General features: G+C 34.6%; 1 protein-coding gene across 4 annotated transcripts in view; it reads right to left on the reverse strand.

Moving 5' to 3' along the window:
• Positions 1 to 12,101, reverse strand: part of STS (steroid sulfatase) — a 117,959-nt gene that overhangs the window by 64,911 nt on the left and 40,947 nt on the right. For all 4 annotated transcript variants that reach the window (XM_072849525.1, XM_072849528.1, XM_072849527.1 and 1 more), the window contains one exon: positions 3,784 to 3,920. In XM_072849525.1, the coding sequence (XP_072705626.1) occupies positions 3,784 to 3,920 (137 nt within the window). The remainder of the gene's footprint in view (positions 1 to 3,783; positions 3,921 to 12,101) is intronic.

The raw sequence follows: 12,101 nt of genomic DNA on the forward strand, positions 1-12,101 counted from the left end.
TGCATTCATTCATTCATAATTTCTTTTTCCATTTTTAGACTGTAAGATTATTTCATCTGCTCTCATATGAATTACAATTAATAGCATTAATAAGGTGCTTAGCCTACATTGAAAGAAAATTAATGTTATTAGCCAGAGAATAACTCTCTAAGGCATGTCACATGCAGTGACATTATAACTGTGAATGCTTTAAACATTGAATTCTGTTATACACACATCAGTATGCAAAAGCAGTAGACATACATGGTCCCAAAGCTTATTCAGAGACTGTATTTTCTATTTTTGACAGGGACTGTAATCATACTCTTCTGTATTGGTTTAACAAGTCACAAACATGAAATATTCAAAGGAGTATTTTATTCATGTGTCTTATAGGTTTTTCTCCTCCTAGCATGGAGATTGCCTTATAATTGAATTATTGAGATAATTGATTCTCAATAAATAAACAAATGAAAACACAGAATTGTCCTCTATTTAGAATTCTGAGTGGACTTCTCTGTCTTAGGAGAAAGGCTGTTGCTTTTTCTCTTGCAAATAGCAGCTAAAGTCTTCTTTCTGATTCCTTTGATCTCTCAAATCAGGAACAATATTTCATTTGCATTTCATGGTCCCATCTGGATATAGTTTTTTCATCACTGGTACCTGAAAGTCCAAACTTCTACTTCTAACTTCTCTTCTACTCTTTTTTTTGTTTTAGTCATCCAAAAGGGTTTTCCACAATATATCCCACTCAGCAGATAACTGTAAGTTTCTGTAACATTGTAAGTTTCTTTTAGAATTGAGTTGAAGTTGGTGTTTCTTTTCCTACCAGATGCCAAGTATTTCTGATGTTGTACTATAATGCAGCTTTCCATACACTCATTTTTTCTTCCTATGCTTGTGTTGTCTTTAATTAGAAGGTTTTGCAGCGTATTGTTATATCTGGGCTATTTTGTTCTTATTGCTTTTGCAAGCTACATTCATCTATGCACAAATACTAATTTCTGTCTAGTGAATGATAAAACCTCTCTTTGTGGAAAGCTTATAGTTTTCACTTTCTCAGCTTTTCCAGACAACTTTGTTTCACTTTTCTACTGTAACATCTTCAGAGGCATTCCAGGAAAATACTGGTTACCGACATCAGCAGTACAGTGAATAAATCTACTTTGTCTGACATAGTTGATGCATTAAGACTGGAATATTCAGTGGAGGTTAATGGAAATAAGTACTCCCTTCAATTGAAAATAAAAGAAAAAAAGCTATATTATTCCTTCAGACTTCTTTGGAAATGTCAGCCTGTTGTGGTTTAACCCCAGCCAGCAACTAAGCACCACACAGTCGCTCGCTCACTCCCCCCACAGTGGGATGGGGGAGAGAATCAGAAGAGTAAAAGTGAGAAAACTCGCGGGTTGAGATAAAGACAGTTTAAAAAGTAAAGCAAAAGCCGCGCACGTAAGTAAAGAAAAGCAAAGCAAGGAATTCATGCACTGCTTCCCATAGGCAGGCAGGTGTTCAGCCATCTCCAGGAAAGCAGGGCTCCATCACGCGTAATGGTTACTTGGGAAGACAAATGCCATCACTCCAGATGTCCCCCTTCCTTCTTCTTCCCCAGCTTTATATACGGAGCATGACATCACATGGTATGGAATAGCCCTTTGGTCAGTTTGGATCAACTATCTTGGCTGTGTCCCCTCCCAACTTCTTGTGTACCTGGCAGAGCATGGGAAGCTGAAAAGTCCTTGACTAGTGCAAACATTACTTCGCAACAACTAAAACATCTCTGTATTATCAGTCAACACTGTTTTCAGCACAAATGCAAAACATAGCCCCATACCAGCCACTATAAAGAAAATTAACTCTATCTCAGCTGAAACCAGGACACAGCCATAACTTTTTTTCATCATTCTAATAATGGAGGAGAAAGTAACAGAGGAACTAAACACATTTTCTACCTCCTGGAGCAAATACACAATCTGTCAACAGAGGAGTCTTACAAGACATAAGCAAAACCAAGTAACCAGATCCCCAACTGAAATAAAATTTGATGCTTGTATACTAGTTTATGACAGATAAGGATCTGTGTCCTGATTGATTAAGCTAGCTCTGCTGCCCCTGATGCTCCTGCAATGGATTGTAAAGGACAATACATGAGGAAACTCATGTATCTCTTCTCTGAGTTTGTTCAAAATACCTATGTTATCACCACTAAATTTGTATCTCTGATTTATCCCAAGCTTTTTTAATAATATGTTTCTGTCCTACAGTTTGGTTTGTTTGACACATCTCCTAAGCACCTGTGGTCATTCTGGAAGGGAGCAGTAGTTTTCAATCTGTTACCAGCTCTGCATCATTAAATAGCCTGAAACAGCAGCATGTCAGCTGCCTTGGTTTCCAACTTGCTGTTTAAATCCCAGAGCCACTCTCCTGAAGGAGGCAGTAAAACGTAACGGCAGCAGCAAATGACCAATTAGGCTGGGATAAGCTAAATATCATGAAACAGAAAAAGAAACAGTAAAATCAAACACACACGGTAAGACCAGATAATGCTCAGTAGCTTACTACAATGCGGATGCAAACAGAAATGATAACACACACATACTTTTATCTAATGCAAGCACTTCATTGATCAAATGCTGGTGGCCACTGACAAAAGTGATAAAGATTCAGGGTGTAATACAACTTGAATGAAAGCCACTCTCTCTTTACAAAACCTGATTTACAAAAGAGTTTTTTTCTGTTATCTTCCACATTGAAAACCTTTCCTACTAAGTGTATCACAGTTTTGCACAGAGTTTTCCCCTTTTTTGCTAGTACTGCACTAAATACATTATAAATCACTAAACGTACTGTGCTGCTGTTTGTCCCCTACCTTCTGCAACTAGACCTCTTGATGCAAAATATGGAAAGAAATATACATGATGTTTAACTGCACGTTTGCATAGTTTAAAAATATGTATGCACCAAAGCTGAATATCTGTTTATAGCAACTTAATAAGGAAGCAACATTTTCTTGAAGAAAGTCACTTTGCACTGGGCTGTACTGAGAACAGAATTGACTTGGGGTATGTAATGTGAGCTAATCTTTAGCTCCTAGTACTTCTATTCTCCAATATGTTTATTTTAAAATATGAACTGTTTCACAGGTGATTATATCTGGAATCAGAGAGCCATTCCAATACACCTAGAGATAAGGAAAGCCTGTTGAAAGATGTAATGGTCAACTGTTCTCCAGCCTCAGAGAGAATGGAAGGCTCTGAAGGGCAAATTGTTTGGTTTTGACTATTCTTCATAAACAGAAGTAGACCTCACCTGAGTGACTTCACTAATTCAGATACCTCACTAAAATAATTAGCAAATTACTTTTGCTAACAGTGCATATTATAGTCACTTTATTTGAAAATATTTTGATATCAATATCTTGTGGTCATTTTTTGAGTTAGTGTATTGTTTTATGAGGACAACCTACAGAGGCCAGATGGCATGCAGAAGCTCACAGGGTTGGATTCAACTACTCTGCTTCAAATGTCCACAGTTAAGGTGTCCATATCTCTGCTAAGTCCATACTGTACAGACTACCTTCACAGTCAAAGAAGAAAGCAGGCATTTATAGGATACAATAATTGTGGTCATAAAGTAGATATTACAAGAGGTCAGATTATTGTGACTTTGTTTCCCCTAAGTATAAAGGACAAGTATGTCAGATATACCGTAGACATCCAAATTGTAGAAGTCTGCATTTGGTGGACATGAATGCAAGTCTTCCATTAATTCCCTCCATTGATGTTAGAAGCACATGTAACATACCTACACTCCAGTCCATTTCCTCCACTGCATCCCCATATAAACCATGCTTGCTCTTTCCTCTGAAATTTTTTGAAGCATATAGAGCAGTATGGACGTGAAGATAAGTCAGGACAAGAAGAAATGGTGCATCAGTGTTCCTGGAAAAACAAAAAAACACAAAACAAACCCCCAAACCCTTAGTATGTTTTATAACAAAATTTCTACAAAGAAATCTTTCTACAGTAGAGCTCAAAAAAACCCCACAACACCAAAAAAGAAGAAAAGGAATACTATAACTGATTACACAGTAATCTTGAACACACACACACACAAAGTAAAAACGCCATTCTTAACTGTATATTGAATTGAAAGCAAAAATAAACAACAAAATCTAACTAATTATTGTTTGCTATATATATTGAAAGAGGACTTGTTTAAAGCCAGGAACCTAGAAATTTCTGGCTACAAGTACCTCTCTTCATTTTACAAGTACCTATTTAAAAGCCTGAATAAAACTGCTGTTCAAAAACATACCTTCGGAAGTACATACATACGTGAAACACAATGACCCTCCTCACAAGGTCATATGGAAGCTGATCAACTAGATGATTATGAGGACCAGGGTCAAACATACCATAATATCATTGACCATGTTAAACCAAGTATACTAGTACTTTTCCTCCTCCTTTATCCTGGACTAAGGTAGATGACCAAATCTTCTCTTGTCATTTAATGCTCTGTGTGTACGCCTGTGATCAGTACATAACACTACAAGTATGTTGTACCAAAGAATAAGTAATCTCAAAGTACATACTAATATAAAGAAATATTTTTCCTCTCACAGTACTGAACGGTCTCCATTGTCTTTGGTCTCTTTCCTGAACTGATTCAAAAGAAAAAGTGCAATAAACAGACTCTCTGTAAATTTTGGTGTTCATGTGATCTGTCAAAGTGATATTTATGATCAGTTCCAGCAGGCTGTGAAACCCCAGCTCAAGTAAGAACTTTTTTTATGCATTATTTATAGAACTTTACTCAAAATTGTGCAGTACTAGCCAAATTTACTGCTATATGCTCTAACAGCATTTGTAGTACATTATGCATATTCTAAATATCAGTTGAATCACAAAAGCACTACCTGGAAAACCTGTCTGGATCTCACCTTAAAGCACACAGATAATTACAGAGGGTTTTTGGCTTTATTTACCTTATTTTTCCTCACCAATCTGTGGCAGATAATACCTGTCATTCATGTCAACCTCAAAGGGAGACTATATATGTCCTTATGCAGCTGATTCATCCACCCTTTAAAGGGGGGAGGAACAATACAGACATGCACATACAAACTGTTTCTTTAAAATGAAAAAAAAAAAAAAAATTCTAACCTTTAGAACCTGAAAGCAAAGTCTTTTAGTAAAAAAATTCATATGATATCAATACTTTACTCTTAAGGAAGAATAACTAGGTTTAATCTTGTATATTTATGATCCATTTTTCGTCTCTCCTTGGTTGGATCTGTTTTTGCACAAGTTGCACGGTTAAAGCTTTCTTTTTTACTGGCATAGGCAGCAGTACATAAACACAAAATGGGAAAATTTTATCCAGATTACTCACTTGATAAGTGTGTTTCTGACTGGGACTTTTTCTTCATAAAAAGTTTATCCTTTTTGACAGAATAAATAGAACATTTTTCATGTGGAAAATGGAAACAAAATTATTTGAATTCCCTTCAAATATTTGTGCATGTATCCTTTATTATGTTAGTATTATAAAGTACAGATTCAGAAAAATAAAGAAAAGACAATGTTTTTGATAAAAGATACACTTTCCATGAAGTTGTGGTTGTTGCTATTTCAGAGGTCATATATGTGAGAACCTTCGCTTACTCTAGCAACAAATAACACGAGACTTCTAAGTCAATTAAAAAGACAGAAAATGTCAGCATTTCAAGTAAAAAAAGATGTATACTTTTAAGTTTAATATTTCATATGTATATTAACGTAACACTGACCTTTCATTAAAGAACATTTCTGCAAGGCAGCTGATTTTTGTTTTACAACCTGCATTTTTTACTGCATGGGATTGCCTTTGATGTTTTCCTTAAACACAGTTCACTGAATTGAGAGTAATATACACATTCTAGGGTAAAATACCACAAAAATCTACTTGATACTTATAATGGTGCAGGCACAATTTACTTTTCATGCAAACTGCCTTGTTCTAATGTCACAGAGATAGTGCATACGTCTAAATGTATATCTGTATTGCTAAAAGTGAGTATCAAAAGCCTCCACTTTAAATGTTATTTTCAAGAGATAATAACTCAGGTCTCTTTTTTTTTTAAATTGAACTGACACAAAGATCTAACTTTCATGAAGAGTCATAGAATCAATGATTGATATGGAAGGGCACGACATCATTCTCTTCTTTGCAACTCAAATTGACAGGTTCTGATTGACAGCTCACTGTCAGGTAGAGAAGTGTCTCACCTATTAATATCCTATAAAAGATCACAGGCAGCTATTTATCTCCTGCCAAAACTCTTCAAGGAGAATCATAACTGACTACCCTTACTGTGACCTTGAAAATGGAATGACAATATCAGCTAGTAGGCAGGAGAGGAATTTGACAATAACAACTTAACTCCTGAAACACTTCAGTAAACAGCTCCTTCAAAAATGAATTGCCACTATCTTTTACACAGTTCAAACACAGGGACCTTCAGTTTCAAAAGATCTGAGATTCACCTACTCAAATATAGGAAAAATTTTCATCCTAACATGCATCACAGAGTCTTTTCAATTTACTGAGTAGCCAGAGAGATTACACATATCCGACATAAGACATCCTTTAATGTGTGCTTAACTGATCTTGAAAAAATCTAAAAGCACCATGTTGCTGGTCACTCCTCTGCATATTGCATAGTACTAGATTCTTCTTCGTTAGTGTGAGGATTCTTTATGTTACTTGAGGATTCAGTTCAGGCTTGAGCTGTAAAACACAGCTATAAAGTGGGTGAGAGAGCAAGTTACAACTAATCTGACTTCGTGCTTCACACATCGGTCTTTTAACTTTTTTCCTGCAATTTTGCTCTGAATACTTGCTGCACTGAAAACTCCTTGGGTATTATTGGGGTTTTTTTCTGTGCATTGATGTTAATCTAAGACTGCTGCAGCAGAGCAACAGGTAAGGCTCTGAATTTGTTGGCCTGCGGTTGTCAAATCAAACTGAGATTTCAAGTATGATTTTGTACTCGAAACAAGATGGGAGCATGACATGACAGGGTTCCATTTTACTTTTTCACAATACATTCTAAATTAACTTTTAATATGATGGACAGTATGATCTTCCTGAACAACATTTTTTTTTTTTTTTTCTAGATGTGAAATTATCCTCACATTCTGTCATAAAGTACATATTTTTAACCTGTTAGACCACTACACCTCCTATACCAGTGGAGGTACTATGATTCACAGCAGCTGACTATGAAAGCAGATATACTTGGCTTTGCCTGAGCTGGGCAAACACCGTGCTGTGTTAAAATTGGGTTAACAATTGTTTCCATAATCCCCCAAATCCTATAAATTACAGCTAATTCACCCATAAGACTGAAATAGCCTGCAAAGAACTATTATTTGAAATAGATATAGGGGTAAAATATATTACCTCTTATAAGAATAAGCACATATGATTTAATAAGACTTATTGAACATGAATATGTCATTTTCACAGTCACAGTACATCAGAGTCACAGCTAAGATGAAAGAAAACAAAAATGTTACAGTATATAATCTGAAGATACATTGTCAGCACAAATATGTAACAGTGTGTCGATACAGGCAGATGCAAAACTAACTTTTCCTTTCCTGTAACTCTCCTTTTACTAAAAACATTCTTTATCTCCAATATCTCCCCAGTGTATAAGTTCATTCAATGCTTATTCCCCATGGCTCCCTCCTCTACTTCCAGATTAGATCACTAATTAGACAGTGCTCTTTGTGACTGGACTGGCTGAATGCACTTCATTAAGCCTTGTTCCTGTAGAAGAAAAAGGTAAACCTTGGCTTAGTTGTATCAAAGCAGGACTTTGCCCTACAAGCTGGATTTTGTTTTGTTCTGACTGCTAACAGTGCTAAAATCCTTGTAAGCATGAATGAATTAATGAATGAATATTTCTGTCCTACTCTTTTAAAAGACACACCTTAAAACACAAATCTCATATTTTCAAAATTTTTCAAAATCAGAAATAAGAACTCCAGACCACTTGGGTGTAACTTAACAAAACCAGAAAGGGTGTTGAAAATGGAATGAGAAAGGGAAAAAAATGTAAAAATACGGAAAATCTGACTCTTTCTAGAAAATATTAAAAGTAGGATGTGTTACTATTATATCTGCATTTTTAAAATTATTCTTCCATGCAAATAGCCAAGGTACTTTTGACATCTCTAATTTCATGCTTATTTCTTCCTTTAAATGCTTAAGGTACACAATTCATGTATGTTTTTATTTCCTTTGTATATAACCTTTTTTCTCCCCTTCAGAAAGTACATTCTCATAAGCATGGGGAAAAAAAAGAAATTTCTCACCTACTACAAATTATACTTATTACTAAATCCCTCTCCCCCACAAAACTTTGGAGCCCAGTATACAGACATACTGCTTTTTAGAAGTGTTCCATTTAAAATGCAGTCTGTCACTCATTGCAGAACTAGTTAGGTCCTTAATCATTCTTAAATGACTTAAATGACTAAAATCTTCAATTTTCAGATGGTCCTAAAGTATATGAATAAATATTTTAGTTCTTCTATTCAAAAGGAACATGCAGAGGGCTGAGAAAAAGGGATGAAGATCCAGTAGAGTTGTTATGGCTTATAATTTACTACCCTTTTTTAATACATGTGGACATACACATCATGTGTATACAAAGAGATACAAACTGTTCTCTATAATTTGTATTTTGCTGTAAACTATAAGGAATCTTCTTGTAGGATTCATAAAAAACACTTGATTTCAGAACTTTAACTCCAGTACAACATGCCAACTGCCTGATCTTAAGACTTAGTGATATATGGAAAACCTCTAAACCACAGTCTTCTAGATTAGATGAAAATAAATTTGAATATGTGTTGTAACAGTGTTTCAAGGCCTGAAACAGGATAGATAAAAAGAAAATTAAAAATGTATTAACTGACATCGCAAAATTTTTAATATTATGGCTATGCAATCTATGACTGAAAAAATAAATCTGCATGGAAATTGTTCAACATGATCTTCAACATAGCTTTTGAATATAAACATGTTTGTATGCAACTACTGTTTTCCAGAAGTTAGATTTCATTAGGATTTTTTTAAAAAATATTATTATTAATTGTGATCAGCTATCCAAAACTGTCAGGGAGGTGTTCTGTACCATAGAGTGTAACTTTTGTCTGTTAATTTCTGATACGTTAAAAACAGGTCTCTGCCATTTTCCAAATTTGGATTGTGCAGCTGGTCATTAAAGGACATGCTGAAGACACGAGTGACAACCACATTGAACTTAACATGAAATAATTAGCATCTATTTGTCTTTCAAATATACTGTAATGTCTAGAGAGTATTCTGATAGGTTTATAATATGTACACACACTTGCTCTTGGGAAAAAGTAATTAGAATTAAGGTACACTGAGCTGACCCGCCCACTTACAATTAGGGTAAGCAACTAAATTAGTATGTGTTTTCATGCACTGGGTCTGACACTTGTAATTTTATATTGAATATAGTCTTCTCCAGTGCCATTTCTGAGCATTGAATATTGTATTTGCTCTCTTTCAATCTACCTAGGGACAAAAGAAAACAGTAATACACATATCCTAGACTAAGGAAGAACAAATACAGTATCACGTCTCCAAAAAACAGATCAAAGTAAGTGTAACAGCACATAGCTATATGCTATGAAGAAATTATAAGACTTGAAAAATACAAAATCTAATGATTATATACATGGTAAGAAGTCATAAAGCTGACAATACAACTGAGAAATAGCTAGGAAAGAGAATAATGTCAGGAAGTCCACTGCCTGAACTCTGAAGAACTTATAAAGGTAATATAGGTAATAGGTATAATAAACTTACATAAATAAAACATATATGTTGCAATTTATATATAGATATATAACTATATATATTCATATATATTATATATAAATATAGCATAAAAAGGTTGTGCTGTTGAAGATTGGAGTTTCATCATATTTTTATTGTAAAGATAATTAACCAATTAAAACATGCATGATAGCTGATAATTTTTAGTTTGATGATAAAATGTACTAAGAACCAGTGAAGGCAAATGACTCTGAATTCTTCAAATTCATGATTGTTTGAACTCTGGTATACTTGCGCACAGAGACTACTGGTGTACAGCACCGAGCTTGCTACTTATTGTATTATTTAAACAAAAGAAGCCTGTATGACAAATAAAGTTGTTGAGTCAAATGTGGCTAAAGGAGGGTTGAGGGAGACTGCTCGCTGAAAGAAGTGGAACCATAAGAACGCTGTGGAGCTTCCAAAAACCCGGTGGCCCTTCACTTATGAGTGCCAGATGTCTGACTGCTGCTGCAAACTGGTTGCCTCTTGACAGCCATTCCCCTACAAATGGCCAAAGTCAGTATATTAGTCATAAAAGCAATGGTCTACTGGTGCACTGGAGTTGACAGGTATGAACTATATAATGTCAGAATCACTGTGTCAAAGCAAATATTGATTTTGTTGCTCATACTATCATATGGGACAGATCAGTTCAGTGAATATTAATCTAATTACTTCTATCCCCAGAAGCAAGTTTTATGGTCATATACTTTGCATGTGAATACACTACAGGGCACAGCTAAGATTGCTTGAATGCCCTAATTGCTTCTCAATACCTTAATGTGCTTGGATATTCTTTAATTTAACATTGACTCTGAATTGTCTGGATTATAATTCTTACTGTAATTGCAGCATTCCTGTAACAAAGTTTATTGTAAATTACGAATATGTGCGATTAACCTTGACTTCAATTTAACACCAGTTTTGTCTGGAAACTACATTGATAACTGCGGCCAAGTGCCCAGCTGATGTAAAGCCACTTACCTCCAGCTGAGTCAACAAAGCTATGCTGACTTAGATGATATGTTGTTTTGCCAGCTCTAAACACTGACTAAGCTATATAATAACATTGTGCACATTATGAATATTAATAAAGTTAAAGGAGTTACTAGTTTTCTAGTATTGATTTCGAGTCTTGAACTTGTTTTGGGGCTACCACTTTCTTGTCATTGCATTGAAATCAATGAAACATTCAGCAATATCCAAAACATTACGAATCACTACAGGCACATTACATACTTGTAATTCACGGAAGAATCTGCCAACATATAGTTAATGTACTCAACAGTCTTTTAAAATCACCAAATGCTTGGTCACTAAGCAAATAACTTCTTAACAATTTTCAAAGGGCAGTATGTGTGTGTGTGTTTGTAGTAAACAAAGTACTTCAGTGTTAAATTAGTTAGAATGTAGATGAGAAGGTATCTTTATATCTATCACCATTGTCAAGAGGAAATAAAGATGTTTTAGTTTATTTATAAATACTCATGAGAATGTTGATTGTTAGGAAGACTTACTCACTTAAAAAAAATTTATATAAAAACATTTTATTTTGGTATGATGAGTAGAGATGGCTACATCAAATATTTATAATGATAGAAATGATTGAAAAATTGCAGTATGAGATCAAGATTTTAGGTAAATATTTTTCCTTGCTAACAATCTTGATGACTACTGCATGCAGTCATTAAGTCTAGAAAATTTAGCCTCTGATTCTTTGGTATAAGTTTTCATTCAGCAATAACACCATGTGAATGTATTTGCAGTAACTACTTGGTACATACTTTTCAGAATAGTAATTAAGGGACTTATGTCTTAGAACGTGTTCTTACTTTTGATTAACTACTTTTAGAAATGGTGCAACCTGTTTCAAAAGTGACTGAGAAAAATACTTTGGCATATTTTTCAAGTTGTTGAATGGATAAAATATTTTTGCTTGAAATATATTGATTTATATTTCAGAATATACAAATGCATACTTTTATGATTTGATCCCATTAAAAGCCTTGTAGTGACAATTACACCAAAGTAGCTAACTTTGCGAAAATGAAGAATGACTAAGGATGATGTTGTACATCCAATATTTAGGTGACCCAATGTGATGGTTATTAAAAAATCATTGCTTTCAAAATATCATTTATTTCCTAACTTCTGTAAATCAAATCTTTTCAAAATGAATCTGGCATAAAAGTGGAGGCATCTAAAATGACAGT

This window comes from Ciconia boyciana, chromosome 1 (assembly GCF_034638445.1).
Source record: "Ciconia boyciana chromosome 1, ASM3463844v1, whole genome shotgun sequence".
Lineage (NCBI taxonomy): Eukaryota > Metazoa > Chordata > Aves > Ciconiiformes > Ciconiidae > Ciconia > Ciconia boyciana.